The sequence below is a fragment of the Oncorhynchus mykiss genome, chromosome 24, assembly GCF_013265735.2.
Source record: "Oncorhynchus mykiss isolate Arlee chromosome 24, USDA_OmykA_1.1, whole genome shotgun sequence".
NCBI lineage: Eukaryota > Metazoa > Chordata > Actinopteri > Salmoniformes > Salmonidae > Oncorhynchus > Oncorhynchus mykiss.
The window spans coordinates 13019124-13039198 of record NC_048588.1 but is presented as its reverse complement, the minus strand read 5'-3'; the positions used below and the strand labels follow the sequence as shown (position 1 = coordinate 13039198).

The 20075-nt window shown below is 43.3% G+C and overlaps 1 protein-coding gene across 1 annotated transcript in view; it reads left to right on the top strand.

Moving 5' to 3' along the window:
- The first annotated feature begins 2759 nt into the window (after positions 1–2759).
- LOC110503778 (pleckstrin homology-like domain family B member 1) overlaps positions 2760–20075 on the top strand; it is an 83756-nt gene continuing 66440 nt past the window's right edge. The window contains 3 exon segments of the mRNA XM_021582311.2: positions 2760–2890; positions 12756–12857; positions 17283–17406. Coding sequence (XP_021437986.2) covers positions 2852–2890; positions 12756–12857; positions 17283–17406 — 265 coding nt within the window. The 5' untranslated portion in view covers positions 2760–2851.

Here is a 20075-nt window from a genome sequence, read left to right as displayed (position 1 = left end):
CCACATAATTTGACTACATATGAACACAAGATGCTTGTCTAAAACAAGAGCTAGAGTACTATGATATATTGCAGGCTTTCAATTCATATTCACCAGGTTGAACTCTGCATGTTGTCTGAACATGAACAATTCAAAATTGCAATGAATAAGAGTAGGAGAAAAAGGAGTAGATTCACCCGCAGAGCATGGCAGATGTCTATTAAGCCTTCGCAGAAGGCAGGAATCATGGTCGCAGGCAGGCAATGGTCAAACACAGATAGGCAGTCAAAAACAAACAATACCTCACAAACATACAAACATACAAACTGAACTAAATAGGGAGCTGATGAGACCAGGTGAGAAACAAACACAGGTGAAATCAATGAACAAAAATGAAAGACAGGGCTACGTTCCAGAACACAAAGAAACAGGGCTACGTTCAAGAACACATGCTTCACTGAGAAGGGAAAAGCACAACCTTACAGAAATAGAGTTGTTTTGGGAAGGAGATTCTTGAATGTCGTGGAGGGGGAGAAGAGGATGGCTGTCCGTCCATCCAGAGGCGCAGTTTCCATTACTCAAAGGGATATATCCCACACTGTCGTTTCCTCCCCCCACCCTGCTTCCACCTCTTCCTTGTTACTCCGTCTTCTCATAGTGCTGTCCTTAGCAACAACAACAGCCAACACTTTTCCCTTTTTCCTTTATAGACCAGAATGGGTTTCTGAACTAATTTGTGAAGACCTCTCTCTTGTAACTGACTGACATTTGCCACTTGATGATGAGGACAAAGTGAGAGTCAAAGGGAGAGAGGGCAGGGTGGGTCTGTGACACTCTTGACAAGCAGCATATTGTGTGAAAGAGCTGCCTTTCAACTCCAAAAAGGAGGGAGGGTGGCTGCTGTTTTGTTGCACTGACACACAGGGCCTTGTGTACTTGTTACTCAGCTTATTCTGGCAACACCACATTCAAATTCCTGGCTCGCCGCTCCTCTTTGTCTGTTTTTATTTCTTAAGAGGGACTGCAAGATTAATGAATAGACCAATACGTCAGTCAAAATACTGTTGGAGAGGCACAGCCTGGTACCAAAGAGTTTGGCAGCAGTTGTGACTCCAGCCAAACGTCACCTGGCTGGTATGGAGTTACAGACTTTTGACTCACTTAGAGAGAGCGAGAGAGAAGTGCTGCATTTGCCTGCTGTCGTTTCCATTTGGAGAATTTTCAGTTGAAGAAGGAGGAACTCTGTGTACACTGAGCAAGTCCTGGGACAGCCTGTTCTGAGGATCCAGAAAGCCATGGCACCGGTGTTTCTGCCCACTGACCAGCTGAGGACACTGACCTGAGAGATTAAACATTATCTCTGTCCAGCTAACATTGGGGTCAGAGTACTCCTGGTGTGAAAGCTCCATACTAAAATCCAGGTTGTACCAAAGGTAAGAGGGAGCATAGAGCTGTAAACATGGAAATGTACAGGTGGATAAATGAGTTAAGAAAGAATTGAATTCTTTAGTGAGATTCATAGTTGGCATGTTGTAAGACATGCTCAAAAGCTTAGATTAAAATAGTGTAACTGATTGTCATTTTATTTCTCATTGTATAACAAAAACAGTTGGGGGCCTCCCGAGTGGTGCAGTGGTCTAAGGCACTGCATCACAGTGCTAGAGGCGTCACTACAGATCTGAGTTCGATCCCAGACTGTTTCACAACCGGTTGTGATTGGGAGTCCCATAGGGCAGCACACAATTGGCCCAGCGTTGTCCGGGTTAGGGGAGAGTTTGTGTATGGCGGGCCGGGTGCTTGCAGGTGGATCTCTGTTGTCACTTGAACAATGTTTCCTCCGACCCATTGGAGCAGCTGGCTTCTGGGTTATTAAGCTGGCTGGTGTTAAGAAGCGCAGTTTGGCGGGTCATGGTTCGGAGAATGCACGACTCTACCTTTGCCTCCCGAGCCCGTTGGGGAGTTGCAGCGATGAGACAAGACCAAAATTGGGGAGAAAAATGTAAAAAAGGTTTAAAAAATAAGGAAAAAAATAATTCACTAAAACATTTTTTTTTTTACAAAAACAGTTGGACTGTGGAAATGGAAAGTAGAAATTTTACATTTGGAGACCAGATATGTATACTAATCAACATGGTTTCCCCTCACTCTATCTTTCTCGATTATTCTCTCTTTAGATCACGTGGCTAGGATATCTGTTTCCCAAAGGCTGTCGGTCAGCCCTGTTCTCACACACATTGTCCAATAATTCCCTGGGGGTTTCCCTGGCCATGTGCTGTCTGTATCAGCATGTGTGGTGGGGCAACATTGTGGGACGGCTGGGCCCTGTAACCTAGTGGAGTGGTGGACGGTCCAGTAGCCTAGTCCATTCCCTCTCTCCTCTGGGGGACTATGGACATTGAAAATAGCTTTTTGTGCCGACCAGCACAGGAATTCCTGTAGAGCTCTGTGTCTTTGGGAAACAAACAGCCAAAGTCAACGGAACTTTTGAGCAATGACCCGCATTTGGAGTACCATGGTACCACTCTAACTCTCAAACTCCCCCTGCCCTATCCCCTAATGTTAGTAAGGAAATATCAGAGCCGAAGAAAGAATGACTCACTCCCTAACGGTTGAACTGGCATCTAAGCCAGGGGTTTAGTTTTAGTCAAGCTTGCCTTGCTGGTCGTGCATGTATTAGATAGCGCTTTGTGTTCTGCATGTGAAGGACATATTTTTGTATGGAAACGTTAATCCAATAATTATAGCGTTCCTCTTCTCTCCACTGAGCTACATCACTGTAGTTCCAGTATTTGCCGGTATGAGTTGTTCAGTGATGTCAGTGCAGTGGCGAGGAATCGGTCACACAGCATAACATGTAGTCACCCATATCGTAATGACCAACAAGTATTATGAAGAGGCTTGTCATCAGAATGTAAGTATTATACAGTCTTATCATCTCATAATGATCACAGTTAACTGACTAAAGGCCATTTTAAATCAACTGAAAATGTATAAATAAGTTCTAAAGCATTATGAAACATGTATGCTGTCATTAATTAAAGCGTCATACCTTCAACGGCTTTCACAAAGGGTACGATGATCTGTGAGCCCTGTGTTCTGTAGCTCTGCTGTTCCCCACGGTGGAGCAGGTGGTGTGTTTAGCCTGCAGCAGAGAGTGGCTGGGGTCCAAAACGGATAGCTCTGGGCCAGGGCCCTGAGCCTGTGTGTTTAGAGCACACCATCAGCTGAGGAAGGAATGACAAAAACTCTTCCAGGCAATGCAGAGCATGTCAATATTGATATCATTGCTTTATCTTCGTTTTGACCCATGTTTATATTTTTGCTGCGTTGTCGATTGGTTTGACACTCCTATTATTCCTACTGAATGATTCATTGTAAATCAGAAATAGTTGCACTTGTAACATATAACTCGGCATCAGGAGCGTAAGTGACCATTTAGTTGAGAGATCATTGTGCATATCAAATCTCTAATTTAGTGTTTAAAACATCTGCATCTGTTGTTAGTAAATGTTAAAAGTCCCATTTGCATTTTAGTCTGTTGCATCCTGATCTCTTGGGCGGGTTTCCCGAACTACACACGGAGATCCTTGTGCTGTCCCTTATATCCTTCTGTTCCTTATATGAAAGTGACAGAGGCCACTATCGGACCCTGGCCTTGGCCTCGGCCCTACAGGAAATGCTTCCTCTGTCGGCCACACAGGATGTCCACATATAGTGACACTCAGAAACGTTGTGGTCAACCTCTTCTAGCTGTCCTTCTTTGTTTGTCATCTTTTTCCTCTTGCTGTCACTCTGTCTTTCCGGGATCCTTCCATGAAGAGATGCAGTCTCTTATATGGTTCACAGTTCACACAACAAGTCCATCTATTGACTTTCTCAGGTCCTATTTTCTTCAGCCGTATTTTAAAATCAGACAAGAACTTTTCATAGGTGCTTTTGCTTATGTTATATGGAGAATTTTATGAGAAAGTACCATCATACTGGCCAGTTTTAGCTATACATGTCAACCATAACTTGAGTTAAATACTGTGCATTGGCTCACATAACAAATGGGCAAAGACAACACTCTTAGTCATATGCAAAAACAAAAGTGGAAACCTTTTATTCTGTCTGAAAGGCCACATCCATTGGTCGTATCCCATTTACCAATGCTGTTCATGAATCTATTCTTAGATTTCTGTTATGATTTGAAAGCTTTGAATGGCTTTTACAATAAATTGTGAAAATTCTAAATAAATCCAAACTTGTGGGGCCAGTTATCTAGGTAAGTAGATCATCTCAGTTTAGACAAATTAAATGTACTGTTTCTCATTCTCTTTGTTACTAGGTTAGACTGACCAACCTCAACCACTGAACCTGACTGTCATTGTACCCTGCCTATTGCAGATTCCCTTTGTTCTATGTGGCCTATAATAAACAGTCATATATCTCACTGGTGTTAAAGAGAAGAAGAGTAGGGAGGGAAGCCTTTGATGCTGCTCACTGTTTAGCCTCCTGTACGGTGTACATATTAGGACATATACCCCTCCTGCCTGTCCCAGGTACAAATGTTTTGACGTTTTGAAATGGAGAGGTACTTACCTGAGTTTGTCCAATGAAAACTGTGTGTCCTACTGAACATGACCCAGATGGAAACAATGACAATCAGATTTTGTGATTATCAATGAAACGATTTGCATTAAAGGAAAACAACCGGTATGATGCATTTTACATCATATGAGGCTGCGTTTTGCAAAAACGGAAGGGATCTGTTGCAGCTCTGTCGAAGCCTGGGTCTATACTTTGTCAATGGTAGGTTACGGGGGACTCTTTGGGGAGATTCACCTATTGCTCACCTCTTGGCCACAGTACAGTTGACTATATGATTACAGACATTGACCCTTTCTCTCTCAGCTCATTGACTGTCACCTCTGTCTGATCACAGCCAAATTACGTTGATCCTCAAAAGAACAGACATGGAAACAACCACACATTCACAGCCCATTAAGCTGTACAACATCAGACATTCATACAGATGGGCCCAAAACAGCACAGAAGAATACCAGAAAGCAACCTGTAACTAAAATATCCAAACACTCTTAGATAACTTTCTGGATACCACATTCACTCACTGTAAAGAAGGCATCAATCTAGCAGTAAAAAACATCAACTATATATTCAGGCAAACGGCAAAAGAAGCACAATTGAAATTGATAAAAAACAAAACAAAAAAGACCACAGATGACAACTGGTTTGATGCAGACTGTAAAATTATAAGGAAAAAACATAGAACACTATCCAACCAAAAGCACAGAGACCGAAATAATGGTGAATTACGCCTTCATTACTGTGAGACTTTAAAACTCTATAAACGTACATTCAGAACCAAAAAAGCACAGTACAACAGCAAGCAGCTGACACTAATTGAGGAGTTCATAAACATAAACACAACTTCTGGCAAAATTGGAAAAAAATGAAATAAAGTGAAACAAGAGGAATTAGCAATACAACATGGTGACATATGGACAAACCATTTTAAAACACTCTACAACACCGTTCAAATTGACACAAATGCAGAACAATGCAAAATTCATGAGAAGTTTAATGGATTAGAGAAAGCCATAAAGGACAATAGAAATCCATTGGACTCCCCAATTACTGACCAGAAGCTCTATAAGAAACTTCAGGCTCTCAAATTTAAAAAAGCATGCAGACCTGATGGCATCCTAAATGAGATGCTCAAACTCACTAGTGCAAAAAATTGTATTGGTTATATTAAAACTGTTTAATTTGATCGTGCGTGTAGGTCATTTCCCTGACATCTGGAATCAAGGACTCATAACAATAACAATTACAGAGGCATTTGTGTGAACAGTAACCTGGGGAAGGTTTTCTGTAGTATTATAAATGTAAGAGTTCTAAACTTCCTTAATAAGCACAATGTCTTGAGTAAAAGCCAAATTGGATTTATACCAAAACATCGCACGACTGATCATATTACACCTTACACACCCTGATAGATAAACATGTCCACCAAAATAATACCAAAATATGCTTACTTTATCGACTTCCAAATAGCATTTGATTCTATTTGGCATACAGGACTGTTCTACAAAGTTATTGAAAGTGGTGTAGGGGGTAAAACATATGACAACAACAATTAAATCAATGTATACTGGCAATATGTGCATATTAAAATTGTCAAGAAAATAACAGAATTCTTACCCAGGGGTGGGGTCTTCGCCAGAGTTGCAATCTGAGCCCTGTACTCTTCAATATTTACTTCAACGAATTGGCCACTATTCTAGAAAAATCCTCAGCCCCTGGTGTTAGTCTCCACAATTCAGAGGTTAAATGCCTACTTTTCGCAGATGACCTATGCCTGCTATCACCCACAGCACATGGCCTACAGCAGAGCCTGGACCTGCTAGAGCAGTACTGCCAGACCTGGGCGCTGTCAGTAAACCACAAAAATACTAAAATAATGATTTTCCAGAGAAGGTTCAGATCTCAGGGAATTAGACCAAAGTTCTCATTTGGTACAAAATATATAGAGTACTGCACACACTACAATTACTTAGGTTTAAAAATAAGCTCAACTGGACACCTTAATGAGGCTCAGATTGATGAGACAGTGAATGAATAGAGAGAAAGCACGAAGGGCATTCTACGCCATTAAAAAAACTAATTCAAATTGAACCAATTGCACTTTATGGCAGAGAGGTGTGGGGTCCACTTGCAAAACAAGATTTCACCAAATGGGACAAACACCACATTGAAATCCTGCATGCAGAGTTCTGTAAGATTCTCCTACATGTCCAGAGGAAAACTACAAACAATGCATGCAGGGCAGAATTGGGCCAATATCCACTGATAATAAAAACTAAAAAAAAGAGCAATTAAGTTTTGGAAACATCTAAAATACAGTGACCCCCTCTCATATCATTACCAAACCCTGCAATGCCAAGAGCTGAGCAAAGAAAAAGTCCCCTCATCCAGCTGGTCCAGAGTTCACAAACCTGTTCTACTAACACACTGAAGCCCCAGGACCAGAACATCCAATCAATCAGAATTAAACAAATTACAATACAATCAAAACAAAACTACATAGCTTATTGGGAAACACAAGCTAAATGCAGTGCTATCTGGCCCTAATTTGACAGTACACCATGGCAAACTATTTGATCATGGTTACTGATCAAAACCTTAGAAAAACCTTGACCAAGTACAAGCTCAGTGAGCACAGCCTTGCCATTGAGAAGGGTAGACACCTGGCTCCCTGTAGAGGAAAGGCTGTGCAACCACTGCACAGCAGCAGAACCTGAGACAGAGTTGCATTTTCCTTATAAAATGTCAAAAATATAAAACAATTAGAGACTGTCATTTCCCCAAATTTGAAACCCTTTCAAAGACCTCTCTGTTGAGAGTAGGCTGTTGGGGATGGATGCAGAGAGCTGTGGGTTGGCAGCACACTACATTACTGCCAGCCATAAGATGAGGGACAGTGTCTGACAGACCAATCAACCTGCACATGTACTCTACTGTATGCTTATTGTTATTCAATGTATGGTTATTTTTGACCCTTGGTTATTGTACCCTTGGTACACAATGCACAGGTACTTACAATAAACAATTCCCGACAAGGACATGGGGGAAACAGAGGGAACATATACAACATGTAATTTGGGAATTGAAACCAGGTGAGTGTGAAAACAAGACAAAACAAATGGAACATGAAAAATGGATCGGCGATGGCTATAAGACCGGTGATGTCGACCGCCGAACACCACCCGAACAAGGAGAGGAACCGACTTCGGCAGAAGTCGTGACACCATAGCCGCAGGCAGAACAGTTGAAATTGGAGCACGACCAGGTGGACTGGGTCCAGCCAGGAATCAGCAGGCCAGGTAGTCCTGAGGCATGGTCCTAGGGCTCAGATACATCTGGGAGGGGAGGGAGAGAGAGAGAATTTTTGGGAGCATACTCAGATCCACACAGGACACCAGATAAGACAGAAGAATTACACTGGATATAACAGACTGACCCTAGCCCCTCGGTACGTAGACTATTGCAACTTCTTAACTGTCCCCCACAATGAAATCGGGGAGGGGCCTGTGGCTCTGTCTCCACGTGTTAGTAAGTGCGTATGTTCATCACACGCAATATGACAGACAGCACTGGCCTGATTTTGACTAAACTTGGGTGAATGATGCGTCTTGCCATAGAGATCTGGCGTTTACAAAAATACACTGATTGGCCAGATGGCGATTGAAACTGCAAACTTTAAAGGTCATGCCCCTAACCCCGCTATTGACCAATAAACATTCACATGGGCATGGTATGGCACATAAATGCATATAAATCAGTCAAGTATATTCGTATTGTAACCACATTTGGTACACATGTTGCAAACACTGTCAAGACTCAACATATGCAAGAACATTCATATCGACCCCACAGGGGAGCTATAACAGGCAGATGTTTATATCTCTTGATCTGTTTGACTCGGAGTGATGAAATTTGGCACACATGCTCGGGGATATGAGTCTAGCTAACCCACTCGATATCTCAGACAAAACTTTGGGCGAATGATTCGTCTTGCCATAGAGATCACTGATTGGCCCACGGAGGGCGCTGCATCATTCATGGGGGACGACATTTTTAACCTTTGCCTTCTGGAATAGTATTGTTGTAGGCATATCCTTGCATTGTGGATATCGTGCAAGTAGCATGAATCTTCTTTATATCATCTGATTTAAGGTATCTGGTAAAGGCTGCCTAAAAAATACATGCGGAAACTCTTCTCATGGTAGTTTTCTACATTTCTGTGGCCTCGCTCTAAAAACAGAAGGTGCTGTTTGGCTGTCGCCACATCCAGTTGTGAAGCGCCAAGGGACATTGCAGAGTACAATTGTCGCCATAAATATATGTTCCCTGAAATGCCAAGTATTTATGTGCAGCCACTTGGTTTCCTATAGTCGGCTGTCCATGGTGCCTACTACTAGAACTACTGTTCTCCCCTCTCTACCCTGTTCCCTGACATGTAGGCTACGTTCCAATGTCCATACTAACATACCACTTAGCTAGAATATGTGCCCAATACATTGCTTCATTCTAGGTAGTATGCTAGTGTGAATATTAGAACAGATGATTGCAGAGATGTTTTCTCAGAGTGCAACATCTCCGGGTGAGAAACACATCCGGTCTCAGGGAGAGAGGGCTTACATTTTATGGAGGCAGTGAATATTTTATGACAAGAACCATAAATGCTATAGTAAATCTGTCATGTGAGCAGATATGGCATTTGTAAGAGAATTGATGGATTGTTCAGCAACACCAGGGTATTTGTGTGTGTGTCTTTTTGTCTCTCTTTCTCTCTCCAGCCCACCTCAGTTCTAATGCCAGTGTTGAGTAATCCTCTGAGTAGGAAGGAACATGCAGCCAGTCATTACCTTACTCCATACGAGACTATTCATTTCTATTCTAATTGCTATTTATTTCCGACGCATCCGCATTTCGGAAGCGCACAAAGCGGCTCTTCATTGGAAATTCATGCCCATGGGTTTGATAATCTGTGGAGAATATTGTCCCATGTGTTTTCATGTGCATGATGAAACCTCCAAATGGTATGTTTGGACAGTAGTGAGATTCTATTTTTACATAAGCTACCATAGGATGTCTACGGAGGTAATATCTTGTTGTTGTGTCGAGGAAGTTTGTTCTACACTACAGCTGATGTTTAGGAGTTTCTCTGTCTTGACAAGGGGAAAAAAATAGGGAAGAAATTCCCAAATTCCATAATTCTCCCAGATTTTCATCAACGTGTTTGAGTGACGGATTTGTTTGTCTCCTGGGACCGTCGTGGGACTTCGGGTTTGGAAACAATATGCCCCACTATTGCCCATACTCGCATGCCTTCAGCAAGCCACAAGCTCCCTCCCTCCCTCCAACATTTCTGCTATTCAACTCGATGGCTCCCCTCCCATATCCCCATCAAAAAAGATTCCTTCATGTGTGAGGGAAAGATCCATGCATGCTCGATAGAACACAATGCCTGCCTTTATAGCAGCCACTCCAGTTTGAAAAAAAAGAAAAGTGCCATGCTTTGCATTGTTTCTCCTTTAATCTGTGTGTGTGTAGTTAGCAGTGGGCTGGTTCTGTAGAGCGCATCTTTAGAGAAAAGGCAGTTTTGAGAGAGAGAGAGAGAGAGAGAGAGAGAGAGAGAGAGAAGGCTTTGATGAATGTGATGGCATGTGGTGGGAACTGGCTGAGAATAGGGTCTGGAATCAGATGAAACCAGACTAGATCACAGAGATATATTGGATTAGACAGAGTACGATGATGGCCTATCGTATGTTCTTTATCCAGCTCTCCAGATGACCTACATTGCCTTCATGGAGTTACACTCTGAGTTATTGCATGTTTATATTTCCCTAATAGTGTTAATAATACCGTATAATCACTCTAAAGGCTATTTCTACCCCTCACCTCTCATCCTCTCTCAATGTTCTCTTTTTCTCATTTTTTTGTCTCTGTCCTTCTCTCCATCCCTCTCTCCTTCTGTTATCAGGGCTTGTGGCTGCCAGGCAAGAATGCTGGCTTAGTTCAGCATAGCAAGGACAGACAGGTCCGTGCTGTGAATGGGAGCATGTAACGAATCAGGGGTGATTGTTGAGGTAGATGATACCTCAACAATAGGTATAGCAGCTGGCAAGTAGCAGGTACTGTAGCAGCTTTGAAGGAAGCTCTAATTTGCTCACTCTGTAGTCGAGAGTAAGAATTTTTTTCACAATGGAGGCCGTATAATTGCTGGACAACTGGTGAAAGGTAATTACCGGAGAGCCCTACAACTGCACTGTAAGATATGACAAGGGACGTGATGGCTATATCATAAGGTTACTCGGTCTCTCACACACACAGTATGTTCTTAGTACTGTAGGTATAGTCATGTGAAATATAACTTTGATTGAAGTGTTTTGTTCTGATCATAGTGTTTTTTTAAACTGTTTGTCGACATATTCATTTTTGCCATTTCTATAGGTAATGTCAGACATTTTAGTGAATTTCTTGGCAGAGATCTATCACGTTAACAGGATAAACTTGATGATAAAGAACATTTGAATCTATGTTGTGGATTGGGATACATCAGAAACATACACTATGTGGACACCTGCTCGTCGAAAATCTCTTTACAAAATCATGGGCATTAATATGGAGTTGGTCCCCCACCTTTGCTGCTAAAACAGCCTCCACTCTTCTTTGAAGGCTTTCCACTAGATGTTGGAACATTGCTGCAGGGACTTGCTTCCATTCAGTTACAAAAGCATTAGTGAGATAGGGCACTGATGTTGGGCAATTAAGTTTGGCTCGCAGTCGGCGTTCCAATTCATCCAGGGCTCTGTACAGGCCAGTCAAATTCTTCCACACTGATCTCGACAAACCATTTCTGTATGGAACTCGCTTTGTGCACGGGGGGCATTGTCATGCTGAAACAGGAAAGTGTCTTCCCCAAACTGTTGCCACAAAGTTGGAAGCACAGAATTGCCTAGAATGTCTTTGTATGCTGTAGCGCTAAGATTTCCCTTCATGGGAACTAAGGGGCATAGCCTGAATCATGAAAAACATTATTCGTCCTCCACTAAACTTTACAGTTGGCACTATGCATTCGGGCAGGTAGCGTTTTCCTGGCATCCTCCACTGACTTGTTGGAATCCTATGACGGTGCCACGTTGAACGCCACTGAGCGCTTCAGTACGGGCCATTCTACTGCCAACGTTTGTCTATGGAGATTGCATGGCGGTGTGCTCGATTCTATACACCTGTCAGTAACGGGTGTGGTTGTAATAGCCTAATCCACTCATTTGAAGGGGAGTTCACATACCTTTGGCCATGTAGTGTATTCACCAACCCTGCACATCATTTTAGGGATGCTAATTACTCTGAGAACACTTCCGTCCAAGGCACTCAAATGTTCAAAGATGACTATAATTTTGTGTTGGACAACCTTACTTGTGGTTTTCTCGACTTAATTTGCCCACAATGGGTGCATAAGTATTTTCTTAGTCTCACATACGCTCACTCTCAAATCTGGTCATTTATGACACGTACAAATACAGACATGGAAAAGTATGTACGGCAATCTGTTCTGGGCTGACTCGGTGGAAAAGCCAAAAAGAAATGAATAAGAGAGAAGGAATTTGTGGGATAAGGGGAGTGGGGGAGAGGGATGGGTGCGGTAGAGACTAAGGGGAGGGCAGACAGACAGACGAAAGAAGGCTGCAATGCATTCCTGTGTCAGGTCTCAGGGGAGATCACCCTGTGTCTCTGTCTGTTGGTAAAGTGAGGTAATAGAGGATATCAGCAGAATCTGTACACTGTCTCCCTGTGTGTGGTGTATTCTCATCTAATGAATCACATTACTGACTCATCCTGGCTGAGAGGGGCTGAAGGGAGAATCCCAATCAGCTGGGTCTGCCTTTCTCTGAGAGTACTCATTGATCACTTGTAAGGTCTGATGTTTCACAGTCCCTTTGGCCATGGCTAGTTAAGCATTCTGGACCATTCTCTTTCACCTGTAATGTATAGACCCATGTGAATGACCGTGCATGTACAGTATAAACGCCACATAAGACGAGACGAAAGACAGAGCCACAAAAAGTGGATTAAAAAGTAGGATTCATGTTGCCTTTTGTAAACAGCAGGAGTCAGTAACGGCAGAAGGCCTTTGAATCCTTCAGAATCCTTTCATCTCTTTGTTAGATGTTCCTCTCACAGGTGTGTTGTGTTTTGTTCCATAGGATCCTCATGTGTCAGAGGGGGTGATTGACAACGCAGTTGATATGGACAGTCTGAACAGGAACCTGCCTGAGTGTGGACGGCAAACCCATCAGGTGTTACAGGTGAGTGTGTGTGCGTGTGCGTGTGCGTGTGCGTGTGCGTGTGTGTGTGTGTGTGTGTGTGTGTGTGTGTGTATCAAGAATGGTCCACCACCGAAAGGACATCCAGCTACCGTGACACAACTGTGGGAAGCATTGGAGTCAACATGGATCAGCATCCATGTGGAACGCTTTCGACAACTTGTAGAGTCCATGCCCTGCTAATTGAGGCCAAATTTAGTGCAACTCAATATCAGGAAGGTGTTCCTAACATTTGGTATACTGTGTGTGTGTGTGTGTGTGTGTGTGTGTGTGTCTGTGTGTGTGTGTGTGTGTGTGTGTGTGTGTGTGTGTGTGTATTCTGCAGTCTCATCTCTCTAACCACAGCCTGCCCTTCACTACCACTCTGTGATGAGTGTTCTCTTAATGGGGAGGGGGACTGTGAGGCCATTGTGTGACCGATGCTATAAACTTGGCAAGCAACGTTGGAAACAAAGTCCTGGCCGTCATCATGATGTGTAATTTTGTTACATTTTTCCAATGTCAAACCATACCCACAGCATTTTCTCCTCTCTTCTTACTGTATCCACTGGCGTGACATGTCAAGGCTCCCTGAAGACTATCTAGATAAGAGAACAATGAGTCTGTAACAAGCTGCCTCCAGGCAGGCTAAAGCAAACGCTTAAGGAATTTGAAAGATGTAAAATAGTCATTGACTTGGACTTGGACTGAAATAGGTGGCGGTACTTATTTTTGGTCCTGGTACCATTTATATTTAGGTGCAGGAACTTCTCAAAACTTTTGAGCTAATATTTTAAAGAAGGTGCAGAAACTCAAGAAGAAGAACATTTTAGGTGGAAGTACTCAGTGAGCTCCTGCCCAATTCAAGTACTGCTAATAGTATTTGAATGCAGGTGTGATATGATGCAGTGTAGCTACAGATCACTGTTTTTTAAACGTAGACATCAAAGTCTGAGTCTCCTAATGTGTGTTACAACTTTATAGCACAATGGGCTGCTGGGCTGCTCCTGAAAACCCCTGCTATAGATAAAAATAGGTTGAAACAACCTACCAATCAAGGTAAAGGTGAAGGAACAGCTATAATGGGCATGGAGAGCAAATGGCAGCGCTTGCCAAACTGCCAGGAATTTGGGTTTGTAATTAAAGGGATACTGACATTGAATGTCTTCTTCCTGTCTTTGAAAGGGGGGAGGTGGGGGGGGGGGGGTTGGGTGAGAGAGAGGAGAAAGGAGAGAGAGAGCAGGGAGGGAGGAAGGTAATAGAAATGTGAAGTAGGAGAAAGATGAGGTGGACATAGAGAGTGGAGAGAGGGAGAGAGGCTGGAGAGTTAGAGAGGGATGAATATAGAGAGGGAACGGGAGGCAGGAGGATAGGCTCAGGGCTTAAAGCAGTAGACAGAGTTTCAGAGCTCTGGAGTGCCACAGGGGAGCAGTAGCACACAGGAAACTGCAGCTGGGTGCCACTAATACAGTAACCTATATTGACATGCAGAGAGAGACAATGACTAAACCAGCATAAGACATCAAAGTGAAAAATATCAAAGGGAGGCTGACAGAAGAGATTGAACTTGTTACAGTAGGCCTTTGGCCTATCAAGCAGGAAACACTTGGATGTTTTTTTCAGAGACGTCTTAGTAAGGTTTAATGAGGATTTTGGGGGGTTGTGATCAGTAGGGCACACTGTTGAAAAACAAATTGGCAATGGAAAATGTTTTATTTTATTTCTATTGGACAGGTTTAGGTAGCATCTGTTTCACTCCATTTCAAAACGTTTTGTCCCTACTGAACACCACCCTGATGACAGCCAGTAGACAGTGACAAAGAGGCCATGTGGGATTTCAACATTTCATCACCTACTACAAAATGGTGGCATGGTGATTAGGCCTATTACTAGTCCAAAATGTGATTATGCTATCCCCCACAGCACTCCTGGGCCCTCATCTACTGCATCTGGTCACTACTGCTAGCTGGCCTACGCGTTAAAACTATTATCATCCATCACCCCTATCCTCTTCACCCGGGCCCAGCTTTAACTGATCGATCTAATTGAAGGTAGATCATCCTATTTGGACAGCCATGGGTGGCCACCCAACGGAGAGGCTGACTTTATGATCTGTCATACTGCTGCTTGGTGTGCAGGGGTTGATTGTAAAGCGGGTGAACGAAAAAGATTATCAGCAAGGATATGTAACAGACTCAAGGTAGCATGCCATACATTGGGCTAATGATAACTGGGCTCAACCATTTTACTCCCTCTAGTCTTCTGCAGTACAATGTTAGAGTAGCCTAGGCATCAAATTAATTAATTTGGACTGAAATGAAATACAAACCCCAAGTGTGCTACAAATTCAGAGAGATGTTATGATGATGATGATGACAAAGAGGTTCTTCACAACTTAGCTCATATGAAATGTCTTCCAGGAAGTAATCTCTTAATTGCAGCTCTCAGTGCTTCAGCAGTTTCAAGTGAGTGCTGTTACCATGACAACTCCTTCTCCCAAAGCCCAAAACCCCATGCTGGTGTTTTTGCTCTGCGGGCATAACTAGGCTCCTTCACAGCTCACACTCTCTCTGTATAAAGCGATATGTAAACAGCACCAGCAGCCAGCTAGAGCAATGCCACCACACAGAGAATACATTCATACAGGCTGGATGTCCCTGGGCTATGAAATGAACCGTAATGTAGGCCTGTGATCCAGTGTAGCTGCTAAAACAGTGTTGAAACATATTGTGCTTATGAATAGAGAAATAATGAAAGGGATCATTCTGAATAGCCAACATGGTCATATAATGTCGTATTTGTCCTGACTGTTCGTCTGGATACGGAACATGTATTGTGTGACTGTCTTTTGAAGTGTAAGGGAGCATCCGTCCATTGAGGGTGTGTTAATGGTTAGTCAAAAGGCCAACTGTAGCTTGAGGGTAGTTGTCTAAAGGTCTATTCTCTATCCCATTTGGCTTTTCCAAAATATTTGATGATATTAAGTCTGCTTCCAATCATTAACATACAACTTCACCCCTTCCCTTTTCCACACACCATACCCCATAACGACAAAGCAAAAACAGATTCTTAGACATTTTTGCAAATGCATTAAAAATAGAAACCAGAAATACATTATTTACATAAGTATTCAGACCCTTTGCTATGAGACTCGAAATTGAGCTCAGGTGCATCCTGTTAACATTGATCATCCTTGAGTTGTTTCTACAACTTGATTGGAGTTCACCTGTGGTAAATTCAATTGATTGGACATGATTTGGAAAGGCACACACCTGTCTATATAAGGTCCCACAGTTGACCGTGCATGTCACAGCAAAAACCAAGCCATGAGGTCGAAATAATTATCTGTACAGCTCCGAGACAGGATTGTGTCGAGGCAAAGATCTGGGGAAGGATACCAAAAAATGTCTGCAGCATTAAAGATCCCCAAGAACCCAGAGCCCTCCATCATTCTTAAATTTAAGAAGTTCAGGACCACCAAGACTCTTGCTAGAGCTGGCTGCCCAGCCAAACTGAGCAAACTGACCAAGAACGTGATTGTCACTCTGACAGAGCTCCAGACTTCCTCTGTGGAGATGGGAGAACCTTCCAGAAGGACAACCATCTCTGCAGCACTCCACCAATCAGGCCTTTATGGTTGAGTGGCCAGACGGAAGCCACTCCTCAGTAAAATACACATGACAGCCCGTTTGGATGCCAAAAGGCATCTAAAGGACTCTCAGACCATGATAAACAAGATTCTCTGGTCTGACAAAACCAAGATTGAACTATTTGGCCTGAATGCCAAGCGTCACATGTGGAGGAAACCAGGCACCATCCCTACGGTGGAGCATTGTGGTGGCAGCATCATACTGTGGGGATGTTTTTCAGAGGCAGGGACTGGGAGACTAGTCAGGATCAAGAAAAAGATGAAGGGAGCAAAGTAAATAGAGATCCTTGATGAAAACCTGCTCCAGAGCGCGCGGAACCTCAGACTGGGGCGAAGGTTCACCTTCCAAAAGGACAATGACCCTAAGCACACAGCCAAGACAATGCAAAAGTGGCTTCGGGACAAGTCTCTGAATGTCCTTGAGTGGCCCAGCCAGAGCCCGGACTTGAACCTGATCGAACACGTCTGGAGAGACCTGAAAATATCTGTGCAGTGACGCTCTCCATCCAACCTGACAGAGCTTGAGAGGATCTGCAGAGAAGAATGGGAGAAACTCCCCAAATACAGGTGTGCCAAGCTCGTGCTTTTTCATTATGGGGTATTGTGTGTAGATTGAAGAAAAAAAAACATTTAATCCATTTTAGAATGAGGCTGTAACATAACCAAATGTGGAAAAAGGCAAGGGGTCTGAATACTTTCCGAATGCACTGTAGACTGCCATGTGAGGCCAAATGGAGTTAATACTCTGATAATTGAGTCTGTGACCTTCCTGTTCATAGAGCACGCCACTGGATCTGTTTGAGAGCGGCAAGGGGCTGAAGGTCCAGGCAGAGCGCCCCCATCTGGTCAGTCTGGGCAGTGGCCGTCTCAGTACGGCCATCACACTGCTGCCCCTTCCTGAAGGTGAGCTAATATTTCTTCTATCCAAATGTCAGTAGTGAAATGTAAAGGAATTGAGTTACTCTGAGGCGTGAGCATTTGGTTGGTTCTTCTTACACTTCTTTTGATTTTTCATGTGTGCTTTTGAATAGTGGGGATTTGCGTGCACACACTCAATGGAGCGCATAATACAGGAACATGCATATGCTCACACATCAGCCCCAGGAGCGTAAAACTGACAGTGGCATGTCCTTCAGCCTGCAGTGTTCACTTCAGTACCACTATAACCTCTATTGGCTATACACACACCCAGACACACACACACCCAGACACACACACATCCAGACACACACACACACACACACACACACACACACACACACACACACACACACACACACACACACACACACACACACACACACACACACACACACACACACACACACACACACACACACACACACACACACACCTCAGTCCCAGCAGGATTAAATAGGCTGTGCTCTGACCCTGTTGTCACCTCTATTTCAGAACCATGTGACAGCAGAGGGGGGGGGGGGGGGGGGCAGCACCCCCCACCATAACCCCTCAACCCATCGGTGAAATTGCCCGAAGGCAGAACAGGTTGATTCATCCCCTGATATCATAGGTCATAAGCAATGGCAAAATGCGTAGAATTGCAGGAAATGTTCTTTAATTGTCGACTTTGGGCTTGAAAAACTGTCCAATTCCTCCTCTTTCTCAATTTTCAAACAGAAATGGGGTGTGCCCTTGGAGGTGTATCGATGTGTCATTCTGGTCATGCACACCGCAACCGATGTAGCTAGGTCGTTAGCTAAGCTAGCCACTTGTAGGTAGCCAGTAACTTCTCCAGTATGTATTGAGGTAATTTCACAGGATTTGTTTTTGGATGGAATAAGTAGAGACCACTAAGAAATGGCACTTCTGTAGCTAAATATCTTTTCACTCATTATAAAAAATGTTTTAGCATTAAATTACCTGATATGATGGTGCATTGATCATACCAGGTGAATACATAAAAAATGTCATAAATAAAAATTGGAAATAAAACCGTTATTTTTGCATTTATGCCCAAGGTCGACCTTTAATGTAACTGTCCAGTGTTTCCAGATTTCTGTGAAATATTACCAATAATTAAGTTAAATAGTTTTCCTTCCTTTCATCAGTTGTCCAGCAAAATGGTAATTAATGATGCTAAAAAGCAACTTTCTGTGTTGGAATGGTGTGGGCGTTCCCCAACAACAACAACAACAAAATATTAATGCGAGTAGACCACTGATTGGCCTGCTCTTCCTCCTTTAGGAGGATGACATCATCCTCTGAGGAAATAGCAAGCATTTTTTTAAATAGTCTGTTTGAGTTACAAGTTTGAGGTGGGGGTTTTGAAGTGTTTTTCTCTCCAATTTATGCTTTGGACACAAATATGAGTATGGGATGAGTCAACAACATTTGGGTATGAGTTAACAGAAAATGTACTTTTAAAAGTGAGATTTTCGCTGGCCAGATGCGGCTACCCAATATACACAGGGTCCATTGTAGGTTCTGTCAGATCCATAGTTATGAATTACTATGTGGCTATGTTTGCATCAACAATGGGTAGCTACCGCAAGAGTTTGAACTTCTGTTAACATTACGACGATGGAAGTAGCTAGCTAGCTAGGACACCGGTACACAATGTCCTTCGCCCCCCATCTCGGAAGTGGTTCATTACTTTGGGTAGCATGATCACGGGCTACCCAATTAGCACAGGGTCCATTGTTAGCAAGGACATAATGTTGTAACGTTAACAGAAGTCCATACCCTCACGGTAGCTACCCATATTTGATGCTAATGTAGCCATCTTGAGCAACGTACAGTAGCTATCAAAACAATGTCATTCATCACTATGGGACCGACGGAACCTTGCTAACAATGGACCTGGTGCATATTGGGGAGCCCATGCTCATTGGGTAGCCACACAGTTACTTTAAAACAGCAGCATTTTCTCTCAGCCTCATGGCAAAATATGTAGAATTGCAGGAAAATAGCTTTAAAACTGCAACATTTTCTCTGAGACTCATTACAAAATGTGTAGAATAGCCTTATAAAACTGCAAATTTTTCTCTCTGCACCATGGCAAAATGGGTTGAAATGCAGGTTAGCTGTCCCCCCCTCCAAAGATTGGGGGGAGGCCTTCCAGTTATCCTTCCTCTTATACTGTGTATTCAAAATACCCCTCCATATACCCCGCAAAAAAACCCAAGCGATGCATAATAAGTCATATCGAGCTGTGTAGAATTGCAGGAAATGTGTTTTAATATGTCCCAAAAAATGTCCCCAATGGCCGTGGACCCTCTGTCTACTATTTGTCCCCCCTCAATATCTACACCACAATCCCTCCCTAACACCCCTTTAGTACCCCATCCCCCCCCCCCCCCCCTCCTGCAATGTCCACCACTGCTACCCATTCATCTGGGGAATTCCTTTCTCCATCCCCTCTCGGTTTGTCTGGAGTTCTGCGGGGAGTTGGGTATGGAATGCAATGAAAAGGCTGCATGCCAAATGACACCAGATACCCTATATAATGGTAGCTTATTCCCTATGGGCCTTGGTCAAAGTAATGCACGTTATAGGGATTAAGGTGCTATTTGGGAGGAAGCCTTGGTCCAGGGGGAGAGAGGATGAGAATG